Source organism: Solea solea, chromosome 8 (genome assembly GCF_958295425.1).
Source record: "Solea solea chromosome 8, fSolSol10.1, whole genome shotgun sequence".
NCBI classification, from domain to species: Eukaryota; Metazoa; Chordata; class Actinopteri; order Pleuronectiformes; family Soleidae; genus Solea; species Solea solea.
Window position 1 is genome coordinate 18,769,529 of NC_081141.1, and position 15,321 is coordinate 18,784,849.

The 15,321-nt window shown below is 42.6% G+C and overlaps 1 protein-coding gene across 3 annotated transcripts in view; it reads left to right on the forward strand.

The window, feature by feature from the left end:
* unc5ca (unc-5 netrin receptor Ca) overlaps positions 1 to 15,321 on the forward strand; it is a 206,857-nt gene that overhangs the window by 5,409 nt on the left and 186,127 nt on the right. For 2 of the 3 annotated variants that reach the window (XM_058637037.1, XM_058637039.1), the window contains exon 1: positions 4,395 to 4,853. In XM_058637037.1, the coding sequence (XP_058493020.1) occupies positions 4,736 to 4,853 (118 nt within the window). In that variant the 5' untranslated portion in view covers positions 4,395 to 4,735. Of the gene's footprint in view, positions 1 to 4,394; positions 4,854 to 15,321 lie in introns of those variants that run through there. The other variant, XM_058637038.1, reaches the window with a different exon arrangement.

The following is a 15,321-nucleotide window of genomic DNA, read 5'->3' on the forward strand; positions in this document are numbered from 1 at the left end:
CGCGGCGTGACAAAGATAAAGAGTCCGACGTCCAATCAAGAAATGAACATTCCATTGATTTTCTACATGCTTTGTTCTGCACTGTTTGTGTCCGTGGACCATTACGCAGATTATAGTTTGCTAAATAAAGACAACGAGAAGCCACAAAACGTCTCATGATGAATGTGAAGTGCAGCCTTTACTGCCCGTGAGGTCACATGCTGACTTCGATTCGGATTTTCAATTTCATTTATTGCAGAAAGTGCATTTTGTTTTTCCTGATAATCCTACAGATGTGTGAGTCAGTGTCTCTGTGTGTGTGTGTGTGTGTGTGTGAGAGGAAGCAATTTAATTTGAACTCCGATAGATTCTGTCTCTCTTTGTCTGTCTGAGTTTCCATCCGTCCATCTGTCTGTCTGGATAAATCTCATGATTCACTTTTGTTCCCTCAGTGATGTTGTACCCAGTGTTCAGCAGCACTCGGCGCAGGTCACACACAGCCATCTATGGAATGAAATTGTCCGCACTCATCATCAAGCAACCTGCCAAACAACTCAAATCAAAAGTGATCTGAAAGGATTGATATTGTGCTCTGTGTGTCTTTGCTAGAGAAGGTTAACAGGAACGCACACGCACACACACACGTACACGTGCAAACTCAGAAGAGAGGAACATGATTTCTCATTTTCTCGATCTCAAAATAACCCACAAATAAATCCTCCTACGAACAGTCGCGTCGAGGTGTACCACCTGTGCCCCTCCTCTCCCTCGCTGCCTCGGTCTAATCCACTTGAATGTAGCTGGATATTAGATTAGAATGTTATAGATGTGATTATTCGTCCCTGGGCACAACCATCTATTCACTGATTAAAACATGAACCGGGGGCCATTATGTAACTGCTTAAAGAGACTAAACCCAGTCACCCCCTGTGGGGCCCGCTGTCTGTTGTAATATGTGTTAGAGATAATGCAGGTAAAGGCACACATGGTAACGAAAAACCAATACGAAGGGACTGGCGCATATTAGTATTTCTAAATGTTTATAGTCATATATAGTATTTCCAGATCTATAAATTACTAGAAAACAAGTTAACATTCATGAATAACTGGACTCGGTCAACGTTTAAGTGCTGTGTGCTGGCTGCTCATTGTGAACCCAATATAGTTGTACAATCTTTTTTAGTTTAGCGAGGCTTCCCGCAGTATAGTCGTAGTTAACTGTAGTTCAGAGCATGTGCACCAGTGAGAAAAACAAACACCTGTTGTTATATAGCGTTGAACAAAAAAAGCTTACACGTGGGTCCTGTCACAGTGATAACTCAGGCAATTTAATCAGATTTACATTCATCTTGGCAAGTTGGTTTAGGCTCGGGCCAGGATTTGTGCCATTAATCCCCTCAGAGGTTAATGTCACAGCACTGGGATCAGAATCTTAACCTAACACAAATGCATTGAAACGCCTACAGTGCATGTGAAATTGTCTTTCAGTCCGTTTTAAATGTAATCCTTTTGTCTATCGGTGGAATTTATCTGTGGTTTTACTGTAGCTGTCGTATTCAGTTACATGTATGGAGGATGGAATATGGAGAATAAGATTAAAACCACTGCTGGTAGTTGTTTAACTTGGCTTAGCTTTGCTTACAAACTGCAGTTGAATCCCAAAGTCCTGCTCCTTCTAAAGTTCACCAATGAACATGTTGTATATTCTTTACTTAATGATGACAGAAAGTCTGTATATAAGGATGGACACTATGGACACACTGAGTTAACCTTTTGTCTCACCACCTTTTATTCATCAAATAACTAATTAAAGCCAAACTAATTTGGTTTCCCAGCGAGAGCCAGGTGCCTTTTGCTAACACGTTGGTGGATAGGGTTCCTGACCTATGTGCCACACAAGGGGGGTTGTGTTATGCTTTGGCGTTACTATTCAGGGAGCTGACGTGTCATCCATCTTTATATACTGTATAGTACTTGGGCCTGTCCTGTAGTCTCCATGGTTGCCTGGCAAACTGACAGTGACAACAGGACTTTAGCGAGTCACTGCACACAGCCTGATATGAGCTTGGTTGGGAGATGTTCATGTAATCTCTCATAGAGAAAGTGATTTAGTTTAGTAACTAAAATATGGAACAATTTCTTTAAGAATTAGCACTTATCTGGGCTTGGCAGTACTAAAACTATATGGAACATTTGCATTGTGTATATAGTACATTTCCAGTTTGTGTTATTCTACCATGTGGTGGTGTTTCTTCTTCTAGCGTCATATTCCACACTGTCTTCTGTCTCATTATCACTTGTGTCTTTGATGATACACGTTACAGGCAAAGGCAATCAATGTGCAAACATGTTCAGCCGTCTACATACACAATATCTATCTCTCTTATAATGATAGACATGAATAAAGAGATGTTGGATTGTCTTTGATGGAACGGGCCCAGAGATGAAGACAGTGTGACTAGGTCCTTTGGGAGGTTAGTTAAAAGTATTGTAGATCTGTTGGGGAAAACACACACACATACAGACACAGTTTTCTTTCTATAATTATGAGGATATTCACACTGTAGACACTGTTTACCTAATCTGTATTCCAAAAAAAACAAAAAAACAAGCCTTGACCCTTCAAATGCTACTTGAATTTGTGAGGATCTGCTAAAAATATCTTCACAACCAACTGGTCATGACGTACTGTAACCTAATCCAAACTCAAACCTTTCTGTGTCACTTCCTTCAGGAGGAACCCTGAAGACTATGTTCCTTTTTTTTAAATATTTGATCTATTATATCAACATCGACATGTCCTCACAATGACATGTACACACATACTCACACACCACAATGTCTAATGGCACTTATAATCTTTGCACCTCTCACACTCCCAGTGGTGGAAATAACAGCCAAGTCTGTTAAAAGTGAGGAGGAGGAGGAGGAGGAAGAGGAAACAAGTTCATACTGTTAAAATAACTGCTGCATTTGACTTGAGTGAAACTGAAAGTTTGATTTTTTTTTTTTTTTAATAAACCGTCTTTGACTACGTAAACAGGAAATTCACCATTAAGCCATTGGCAGTGTATGTATATATATATATTATCTCTACTACCATGTGGAACTGTGAAAACCCCAACGCCATTGACTGCTGCTAGTGTAAGTGCTGATCCATATCCAAGTGTACCATATGTTTCTTGTGTTACTTATTGCTTTCCCATTCCCAATAAAGTGGCAGAATAAAAAGGCTTTTACAGGTCCCTGTGGGTAGCAGCTACTTCCACTGGTAGTCACTGAGCTGTGGGGCTGCTGTGGTGACAAATGGCACCCAGCACATATTTTACTATTGCCATTTACAATGCATGATCCAGGCTGTGCAGCTCAAGAGTGTGCGGTGACACTGTTGAGAGTTATGTGAGCCAGACGTGCGCTGCAGACACACACGTATGAGTTGAGATTGTTGGTCTTTTGCACATTTTACTCCGTTCTTAACATGTTTTGTAAGTAAACCATTTTGCAATCTTTTTCACAGTTCCATTTTTTATTCACATCTTTATCACTGTCTTTTGTGCAGTTTCGCCTTTTTGCAAATTAATAAGGCGCTGTATAAGTTATTTGTCTTTCATTTTTAGTTTTGCGTTCATATTTAATTTATATTTTTTCAAGTCATTATCATGGTACCATTAAATCCATTTCTTTTATCTGGATGCTGACACTGGCATTATACACGCAACACAGCTACACCTGTGCAGAATTCTTTATGATTGGCATCTAAAAGGGGGCCCCTGAATCAAATTTTGCTTCCGGGCCCCATTAAGGCTTGGTCCGGCCCTGCATTTGTGTCTCTGCGCCTCTGTCTGGAATAAAGTGGATGATGGAGCGGAGCTTATATCTACCATGCACTCAGTAGTGAGTGAATCCTCCTGCAGATGGAGCAGACATGGCCGTCAGGGGGCAGACATCAGTCGGTGAGCTCACGGGGAGACGAGGCTGCTTTTGCTGAGCACCCGCAGCTCTGACACTGGCGCACGCACCGGAGCGCACTCTGGACAACGTTCTCAGAACGTGTTTTGGTTTGGTTGTAACTAACGTTGTGTGTTCGTAGGGAAGTCGCAGAAATACGGCACACACAAAACCCCACAACTATGAAACTATAGTAACAGCATATACATTAATGTCTGTTAATTAAATACGGAGAAGATTGTTTTAAGTCTTAAATGTGAAGGAATGAGTGTGAGAAAAAAAGACAGACTCAATTCAGACATGGTGATTTCATTTCCATCCTGTTTTTGTGTTACTGATGTACGAAGAGAGAGAGACTGAGGGTCTAGTGTGGTAGCCAGAGGGCGGTGGCATCTCTCTCTCCAGCCTCCCGTTTACGCAGAGAGAGAGCGCGCGCGCTCACTCTCTCTCTCTCTCTCTCTCTCTCTCTCACACACACACACACACACAGAGGAGGAGAGCAGAGCAGAGTCAGTGCTGCCGCCGACACGAGCTCACAGACACACAGACCCCGTGGTTATTCCCACACCACCTCGCAGCTTAACCTGCGCCTGCACACACGCGGGACTCGGACTCGCGGCTCTACTTACACATTCACATCGTTTTTTGTGGGTTTTTCTTTTTTTTTTTGGACTTTAGGGTTTTGGTTTGGACCGGCAGCAGACCCGTTTGGTGGACGGACGAAGCGGGGGGAGTTTATCCCAGTATATCCCCCGAAGTGGACCGAGGAGGAGTTGTGTGCGTGTATGTGTTCCACGCGTCGCGTGTCATGGGAAAAAGTGGACAGAGAAGTGGAATAGGACACGAGGGCAGCGGCTCGGCGAGGATGTGCACCACGCAGGGGATCCTGCTCCTCCTGGTGCTCGTACACCAAGGAGTCTCCCAAGGTAAGACCCGAGCTGAGTCTCCTCTTCCACACTTAGACACGAGTTCAATCCGATGATGTCCAAGTGTTTGTGTGCGTTGTTGGCAGCTCGGCGTGCGTACTTTCTCACATCTGTCTGTTCCTTTTGCCATATGTCATTTCAACACAGCTGGTGCTTTTGGGTGTAAATCACGTGCATTTCTGCGCATTCCTTTGCCTCCCTTTGCACAAACCAAACTCGCAGCTGCGGGAAACGACCATTAAATACTAATTAACGTAGAAAAAAACAACCCAAAAACCTGTGCCTTTCACACACGGCTGCTTCAGTAAAGGATGAATAACGTGTGTCCCCGCTGAGGACAGAAATAAAGTCCCGCGGAACACTGAGGGAGTTGAGGTCCAATCTTCATCCAACACCGCCGTCGTCTTTTTGATTTGTTTAGGATGAAGGTGAGGACAGTGGAGGAGACTGTGGTCATGTCTCACTGCAGAGCACTTTGCCAAATAGAGGCGACGCTTCACTGCCTCCGATTGGAAAATTGATCAGAAAGTCACAAACACTTTCCGCCACCAGAAGCGTATGAAACGCAATTATGCAGAGAAGCAGCAGCAGAAGCAGCAGAGTCCTGCACCTTAAGTTAAAAATAACACACGCAATAACAACGATGATGTGTCATTATGTGATGAGAGAGAGCACACAGGACTGTACCAATGCTGGTAACAATGATCAGGTGTTGTGTTGTGGAATAACAGGCGTATTAAAAACTGTAAGGCTCTTTATTTTAATTTGCTGTGAGGTGTGTGTGACATTCACAGTGCAATAATGCTGCTGCTCCCTGGAAACACTGAGGGGGGGGGAAAAGACAGAGACATGATTTTTCCCTTTTACACTCTCGGTGACCTTCTCTGAGGGAGAACTTGTTCATGTTCATCCTCCAGCGTTAATGGCTAAAACCCTTGTGTTGTTTTATCAAGCTGATTAATTCACCTTGTCCCCCCCATGGCCTCGCTGACTCGAGTTTGACCTCATCGTGGCCACTTATCGTGGATTTCATCCCTTATTAAATCTAATATTCTAACACCCTGCGAGGGTTATGTGTCGCTCCAGTCTTTACGCTGCATTATATAACAAATATTCCACTTGAACGCCTCTGAAAGGAGCCTGTAACTTCACTTACAGTGGAGTGTCGTTGTCGCCTTTCAGTGTGCTGTTTGTTTTTTCTTTTTTTGTGCTGGACATTTCTCCTGATGCCTTGGGGACGAGTGTTTCAGCTCCACCCAACAATATTCATTATGACCGTTCTCTATTGGTTCACTGTTGAATCAATATGTTGCAATTTAGGGACATGATTTGAGCAGTGTCTCACCTAAGTCTGATAAATTACACCTTGCTACCTGCATCTAGAAGTACAGCTTCCCCCTCATTGTATACATATACAGTATATATATATATATATATATATATATATATGTGTGTGTGTGTATGTATATGTATATATGTATATGTGTATATATATATGTGTGTGTATATATATATATATACATATATATATATATGTGTGTGTGTGTGTGTATATCAAATCTGTTGTGTTTCTGTTCCGAACAACTTGACTCGCGTCTCTGAAGTTGTGTCTTTGTTGTGTGAGGAGTCAGCCCATTAGTTGCTCTATTGAATGGGGCAAAAACACACAAACACATTGACCTAACAGCGGGGGGGGGCGGATTGCTTTGTTTACGTAGCTGATCCCCTCTGTGCATCGGCGCCTGATTCAATTCCCACTTCATTAAACAGCCGTTCCTCCTTTAAAACTACAGATGCCACGTGCGTTGTTTGCTTTAGGTCAGTTTGAAAGCCGACGTTTTGTTTTTCTTCAGATTAGGACTAACGACGTCCACGGCGATGGTGAAGTGGATTTAACTCAGATCACCTCCTGTTTTTAAAGTCAAGTTCCTCCTCAGAATTCAATCATGAACTTGGAGTGTGTTCATGTAGTCACTGACACGTGCACAGACAATGAGAGGTGAGTGCTGGATGAGATCCTCTCATGCCAGCTCGAGTGTCCCACCCTTTAAGCCTTTGGGCCTATTAAAAAAACCCATTAGCTCACATTTGAACTAAAATAAGTGGGTGTTACAATTGAAGGTCTGAAAAGTCCTCTTGTTTGTTACGATTTCTAAAGATTTCTAAAGGTTTAAGCTGCTGTAGGTTGTTAGGGTGAAATACTGTGTTGGCTTGTAGCCTTTATCCGTCTCTGTCGTTTCACAGTTCATTGTCTTAACATTCATTTCCGTCACATACTTTTGTTTTCTGTATATTTACACACTTCTATTGTTCTTCTATAGAGTTTAAATCTTGACAGCCTTAGGGGGAAACGTGTGAGTGTATGTGCGTCTGTGTTAGAGCTCACTTGTCCTTACAGGAGAGGGCTGGTGTGTAGGTGTTTATTTGTCAACCTGCTGGTGCAGAGGTGTGAAGATGTACCCGAAGGTGCTGCTGCGAGTTGTGCATGTGTGCGACTTTGTACATGTGCGCGTGAACTTGGCTCGAGCGAGAGCACACATGGTGTCTCATTTCGCGTGTGTGTGTGTGTACTGTACGCACACACACTTGGCGTTATGATATTGCCAGAGCTTTCACGCTGTCTCCCCCCTTTTATTCTCCGATCCTTGTCCCACGGTGCACTGCAACCACGCAGGGTTCAGTGCATGTCGAGGGACAGCTGGGAATTATTGGGAATTAAAAAAAAGAAGGAAGGAAAAAAAAAAAATAAAAATGGGGCCGACTTTTTGATTAGCTGTGCTACTCACACCAGGACAGTGTGATTGGCCGAGCGGGTTTGATGTGGCAAACTTGATGCTGTTTCTGCAGCGGAGAGAAAGGATGAATGGATGAGGGAAAAAAAAAATCTCTCTGGGTGGTTTGTACCAGCTTTCATCGCTCCTCTAAAACTTGACAAGCCGACTGACAGACACACACACAGCAAGATATTTCTGTGATCAAACAATGCTCTGTTCTGTGTGTGCGAGCGCACTGAAACGTGCACGTGTGCTTGGACAGTCTTTAACACACTGTTTTGTGTCCTTTTCCACCAATTATATCAGCTTCAGCTCCCATTGGGAAAGATGCAAATTAGTAACACAACGTTATCACAATGTCATTTTTTGCTTCCCCACGACTCATTTTGTTTGTGTTGCATCTGTGAAATCATATAAAAGATCAACTATTGGCTGTAGGAATGGTATTAATCATCTTTTTTGTGTGTGGCTGCTTCATCTGGGTTTAAAAAATCCCAGGGTTATCTGCTAGTTTTAGTGATAAAGAGGCAACAGTTTGTTTCTTAGTCGTCACATTTCATAGACACGGTCTGAAGTTTCATATGTGCTGGAGCTTGTTCATCCAACTCTGTGTAGTTCATATATGTTTTGCAAAAACAGCTCGGCAATTACCTAAATGCTAACCCCCTTTTCGGCTTTGTGGGGAGAAAACTCTGCGAGAAAAGTGTGTTTTCGAAGGCTGTGTCGACACACCACTCGCACCGTTTACCACGTTCGCTCTCCACGGGGGAAAACCCAGGAACAGCACAGACAAAGAATGCACCGTGTGTGTGCGTGTGTGTGTGTGCGGCTCACTTTGCATGTTGGGCTCTGCGTTGACGTGAACATCCGCGTTGCTTGAGCTTGGGAAAAGTAAAGCTGTAAGTGTTGTGAGAGTGATTTCCAGCGTCTCCCCCCGCTGTCGGGCCTAATTCCTTCTCGAGTTTCATGTAAAGATCTGGGTTTATGAATTTTTCATGCCCAAGGTCTCATTTGGAGGGGGGGTGTAATTTTTTGTTTCAGTAAGTTGTGAGTGTGTGCGTCTCTGGGGTGGGTGTTCTGAGAGGTAGCGGTTTGTTCCCAATCAATGGCAGACTCTATTGTTCCCACTGGTCTCTTCCAGCTGTGCACTGCAGAAATGATGATCTGCTTAAAAAATGTTTTATTCTTATCATCTAGGATTCACATGCACTCTCTTTTCATTGTCTTTTGAGTTGGATTATTGTGCTCCGCTACAGGGCAGTGTTTCCCAAAGTGTGGCGTGCGGCCCTCTGATGGGCCGTGAAGGTACTGCACACGGGCCCTGTGAAGTCAAAAACAAACAAATAAGCGATGTCTCCAGTTTTGCAGACAGGCTACAAATAAGTGCTAATGACTCATTTGCAAAAGTTTTGCTTTGAAAAAAGTGCACAGACATGCAGAGTTCAAATGTTAGTAGAAATGTTAGTTTCTAGTTTATAATAATAAATAAATGAAAATGTTTGATCCTATTGGCAGACTGTCGATCAGAGTGTTATGATTTATATTTGTGTGGGCCGTGGCCGTCTGGGCATCTTGACAGATCGAGGATATCTGACGAGTGGTAGTGAATCATTTTAGAAAAAGCTTTTATTGATGTGATTTAGCATGGAATCAACAACTTTAGAAAAGAAAATGTCTGATTTCTGATGTCCATGCTGTTGTCCATCATCTCTCTGCCCTGCTTTCGTCCCTCTCTCTCTCTCTCTCTCTCTCTCTCCGTCCCACCCCGTGCGCTCTGTTCATCTTTTCTCCCTCCTCCGTCCCTTTCTCTTGCTAGATTTACGCTGTTTAATTAGAGTGTGACTCAAACAGTGGACATATTGTTGCCCTTCTGAATGGAGCTCACAAGCAGCAGGACATTGTGTGTGTGGTCACAGAAACTCATCAGTCAGAGAGGGAGGGGAGGGGAGGGGAGGGATTTTGCCTACACACACACACACACACACACACACACACACTTGTGTGTGGGTCCAGTGCAGTTAGATGGTACTTAAATAGAAGTAACGAAGAAAGAGGCGACAGGTAGAGAAAAGGAGCTCCGCACCGCGCCAGCTGTTCTCACCGTGCATTTCTTTGTTTTAAGGCCTTGCCTCTATCCACAGTTGGCAGCTTAGACTTTTCATGGTCCGTATATTCTTTTTATTTGACACCGTAAAACCTCCAGTAAATAGCTGGCGCTGGTTTATTTGCTTCAAAAACAACGAGCGGCACACTGCGCTTACTGGAGACGAGCGATTAACGGCGACACCGTTTTTTTGTTTAGTTTTTTTGTTTTCCCGCCGTCTGTCTGGCAGAAACCAACTTCCGCCGCTGTCCTGCCCCCCCCCCCCCCCGTGTCCGTCACTGGCGTTTTGTTTGGATTCACGCCAGCGGAGATTTATCTGAAACTTATGAGCCACAGCGTTGTAAAGGTGTCGCTCCTTTAACAAACATAAATATAAAGACAGTCGGCGCACGCATTGTGTTCCAGACAATTCCTCCAGGGCAGACACACGCCCGGCAGATGGGTGCTGGGTGTTTTGCGGCTGAGTGGCGTGTTTGTGTGTTGGAGCAACAAAGTCTTATTTGTGTCGCCATGAATATGTAATTAAGCTGCCATTGAGGGAAGAAGAGGCGTCGTGTCCACAAGTCTGGGACCCCCGTTCCTTTTTGTTTTGTTTTGATGTAAAGCTTGTTATATCCATTGTGCTGCTTTTGAGAGATGGGACGAAGAGGAGGAGAAGACACAGTAGGAGCCGAAACAGGCAGACTTAATAATTGTGAAAGAGTGAAGTGGCAGAGGAGGAGAAGAAGAAAAGTAATGAAAGGTTTTTTTTTTCTCTTTTTTATTTTTTTTTTGGAGAACTTGACATTCATGCTCCTTTTTTGATAAGAAACAAAGCCACACTGTAAAAGCCCATGCAACTCTAATGTGGAGAGAGGAGGAGGAGGAGGAGGAGGAGGAGGAGGAGGAGGAGGAGGAGGAGGAGCAAGCAGAGTGAGCAGCACTGGGAAGCTGCCTGTAGGATTAGTCTTTCTCTTCTTTGTATCTGTCACCACTACTTTCTCTCCTCCTTTGTTAATCTCTTTCCCTCTATTTGTCCCTTTACATCCTTTCTGCCAGTTTCTCCCTCTCTTTCACTCTTCCTTGTGCCCTCAATCCAACTCCTCCCTCCCTCACCCCAACAGTAACTCTTTTCTTTTCCCCTCCCTCTTTCTCTGTGCCAAACTGTCTGGTAATCTAATGGTCCATCTGAAGGAATATGCAAAAACCTGAAACCATAATTACTATAATCACCGCTGTAACTTTTTACCTCTCAGGCTTACGTCTACGCCTCATGCGCACACACACACACAAACACAGGAGTTGTGCGTGTTTTTGAAAGAGGACATTGTAATCCAGGATGCTGTGAATAAGGGGATTTAGCATGCGGTATAGAAAGGATTGGGTTGCCTCTTCTCCTGCTGTAGACATGATGTAATTCACTGTGTACTGCGCCCAGGGAAAAACATGCAAAGCACACAGACACATGCCCCAAACTACTCGCTGTACTCTCCGGTTAACTTCTATTCTGTGTGATTCATATAAAAATACACTCTGCACAATAGACATGCTGGGTACAGTACAGCACATGGGAGTATTTTCCCCCTCTCTCGTTTGGCTCCGAACCAACTGTAACAAGGAACGCGCTATATTTTACTCCGTAACGACAAGCTTACATGTAAGCACTTTGCTTTGATTCATCTGAACACAGCTTTCTCAGTGGCTAATGAATATAGGCACTGCTTTGCTGAGCGGGCATGTTTTGTGTGTCCATTGTGCGCGCGTGGGGATGAAATATCGCTTTGCTATGTTCCAGAATTATCCATGCACACAGCATTTTCCTCACCACCCCCCCCCACCCCCCCCCCAGAAGAGAACAGGTAGGACAGTACTGTAGGTGGAGAGGAAGGAGAGAGAGAGAGTAATGACTCTCTACTGTAAAGATTTTGCTTCCTGAAATGTTTTGCACTCCAGGAAAAATAAGTAATCGTGTCGCGAGGTGAAAAGAAGCAGGAAGTCTGAAAAAGCCAAGGATAGTAATGTTTAACGAGTGGGAGGGAAGGAAGATATTGGACGTCGGGGTGCGAAATGGCAAAGACTGCAGGGTTAGTAATTAATCACAGTTCTCGCGCAGAGCGGGAGAGAGGGGGAATAAATTTGATGAAGGGAAAAGTGATGACTGAATGATTTCACCCCACTTGAATTCACACTGAGGCCATGGAGTTGGCTTCATTTTGACTTTAAAATTGGCCAGTTTATTGGTCCAGTGTGTATTATTCAGGAGGGATTATTGGCAAAATTCAATCTACTGCCTATAATTATGTTTGTGTAAGTGTATAATTGGTTTAAAATAAAAAAAATATATAGTTTAGTTTTCATGTATAGGCCTTTTGTATTCACTCTATATACTTTATATGTAGCAGGCAAAGGCCTTGCGTTACAGAGGTCACTTTCCTTGTTTCCACTGCAGCCAAAAGGATGAACCAGCTGGAGCGTGCGTTTCACATTCTGAAGCTGATGCTTCTGCAGTCTGCACTGGTCGACTCTCGAAAATGTCTATTATTAGCTCGGACCACTATTTGGTGCAGGCTGTACCTATGAGGCTTCTTTAGCATTTCCAGCAGCTCATAAACACTCAGCTCTGGGTGTGTGTCCTTAACCCTTTTTTTTTTTCTTTTTCTTTTTGCTTATTTTAACCATAAAACGGCCAGAAAATGATCCTGTGAGTAAGTGCTTTGCCCATTTTAACTTTCAATACTTTCAAAATGTACTGCATGTTATGTTAAAATGGTCTATTAACAATTTAAGGTTATTGAGGACAAAAAAACACTGTAGTTGTACACGGACACCAGATTTTGTGTTAAAACCTATATGTAAACATATTTAAGAAAAAAAAAAAATTTTTGTCTTTGTTTCAATGTCCAAAAAATAAAAACTTCCGCTCGGTGTTAAAGGGTTACTCGACCTTTCAGATGCCACTGCAGGCATATAGTTGTAGTTTTGTGTAGTATGTATGGCTGCTGATGGTTTGTCTGTCACCTTGTGCTTAGTTTGTTTGTAACTGTGACACACTTGAAAAATAGATTTTTAATCTCAGTGTGTTTTTTTCTCTAGTTAAATAAAGGTTAAATAAATAAATGAAATAAAAATAAATCCAATTGAAGGAAACATTTGCATCGTCATTTACTTGAATTCCATGCATCAGTACAATGGAGGACAGGTAACTTGAATTGACCCCATACATCTGTGATGACCTTGTTGACAGACTATTGTATATTCTCCCCTTTGTTCTATATGAATTGAGTCTTGAGGGAAAAAAAGGAATACAGGCTTATATAGTAGCCTGGTATTCATTGTGTTTGTGTGTGATTCTCATACCGAAGCTTCCTTTTACACTGTTCAAGGCTAAGGTCTTGTGTAATATCCAGGTTTATTTCGCTTGCTGAGTTACCGGACTCGACATGATTGCGGTTGATTTATGAGGCACAAAAAAAAACAGTGAAATGTGTCTGTATGGAAAGTTTTTGTTGCGTTTGACTTCATGGAACATACATGGCATTGTTTTTCCTACAAGTGATGCGTGTTAAGATGATTAGAAAAGAGCAATATGAATAAAATACGGACAGTGGACCATCTGGGTTGGCACAATAAGTTACAACATGAACTGTATTAAAAGAATTCCGTATTTCACTGCAAAATACACAATATTTTTTTATTATTTATCATTTGATATGTGATACAGATCACATTCTCATATGGTAATGTATGATTTGAGGCTCTGAAGACCCTCATTAAGGAGCTTCAGAGTCCAAAAGGCTCAGCTTTTAATTGGCGTTGAGTAGGTGCTGGTAGAGATTTCAGGGACGCTTAAATTAAGTGTTGTGATGATGATGATGATGATGATGAGGTCAGAGCATTAAAAATGGCTGAGAGGTTTAAGGTCGTCTCTAATACAGCGTCTCACAGACCTCAGTGGCAGAGTCTGTTTACACGGTTTGGTGTTCAAAAAAAGTGTGACTCAGTTATTAAAGTACGGACCTACTGACTTGTTTTGTACTGTTGTTTTATAGCGTGTTTCAACTGTGCTTTGTTCTCATTGATTCTCTCCCACACAGGCTGTGTGTATGTGTGTGTGTGTGGTGTCTTGGAAGCTGTGCTCCTCAAAGCCCTCGGGCTCTCGGGGGCCAGTATTGTCTTACAAACATTTTATTGACGTTTATTTAAAAAAGGAATTTGACCCTAAAAGTCACTGTTTCTTTCACTCATTCTTACTCTCTGCTTGTGGTGTTTTTTTTTATTTCCATCCTGAAGGACTCCTGTGAGGCTCAGGGTCAAGGCAGGTACTGTACCTTCAGGTCCTGTTCTCACTTGTTGCTTTTCATTTAGAATGAATTTAATTGTAGCTAATAAAACCGTTTCTTGTTGGAGGTGGTCTAAGGTCTGACTTTACTCTGGAGTGCCGTGTTGGAGCAAATATATTGGCAGCCATTTTTGTATTATTGTGTGATGTGATGTGATGTGATGTGTGGGTTTTAAATAAAAACAAATGTTCATACGATTATGATAAAGTTGATCAACTCCACAAGACTCTCTCTGTGCTTCTCAGTATAGGGGTGTTTAGATCAGATACTGCCAAGCTGCACACAGGAAGTGATTTGTTTTACAGAGGGAGGTAGCATTGTAGCATTGCAGCATTGCTCTAGTAAAGTGAGATGGCTGCAAATAGAGAATCACAAAAAGTTCTCTCCTGACACTTTTCAGTGCGACTAAGACAATAATTAGTCTGTATGTAATGTCATGTAAACACATTAGGTCGTCTAAAATCGAAAACTCGCTTACAGAGAGTTACAGCGCCACCTATGGAGGCAGAGTCAGAAATACACGTCCAATAAATTGATTTTCCTCTTCCGCATGTATACTCTGCCAGACTCAGTCGGACTACAGCCATAGCTTGATTAGACTGTGCATGTAAATATCCTGACTGTGCTGCCACTGTATACACACAAACTAAGTCGGGTCTGATAGTACTGCTTGACAGAGCCCATTTTCAGATGAAAGACACAGCATACTAGGGTAATTAGAGTCCTGTTGAAACTGAAGAAGTTGTTATGCTACGTTGTTTTGTACACAAAGACCAAACAGAGGCAGAATTATAACAACCAACCTTTACGCATTAAAACTATCCTCATCAGTTTTGAGATATTAAATTAAGCTACAACAGTCCCTTGAAACGGAAATCAAACGGCATGTTGAACTCTTAATGTTTCATTGATTCAGGCAGGCATTTAAAATCTCCCACTCCTAAGTTTTCTTTTTAATTACACCGGTTTGAAATGGATCAACACTTGTTACACGCTGTTCCTGAAATGTTGAGGTGTGACCGTCTCTGTATTGTAGGAGGGAGGCAGACTGGGGCTCCTTACTGTGATCTGACAGGTGATGACATCGAGATGAAATTCTAGATGCAAGTCAAAGGCACACACACACACACACACACACACACGTGCTTCATCTGAAACAAGTTATAATGGCACAGCATGAAAACGGATCATCAAACACATGATGAGCTAAACTGGAGTCTCACGACCGTTCTCTAATAAATGCTTTGTACGCTTAATTATTTATTACTCAC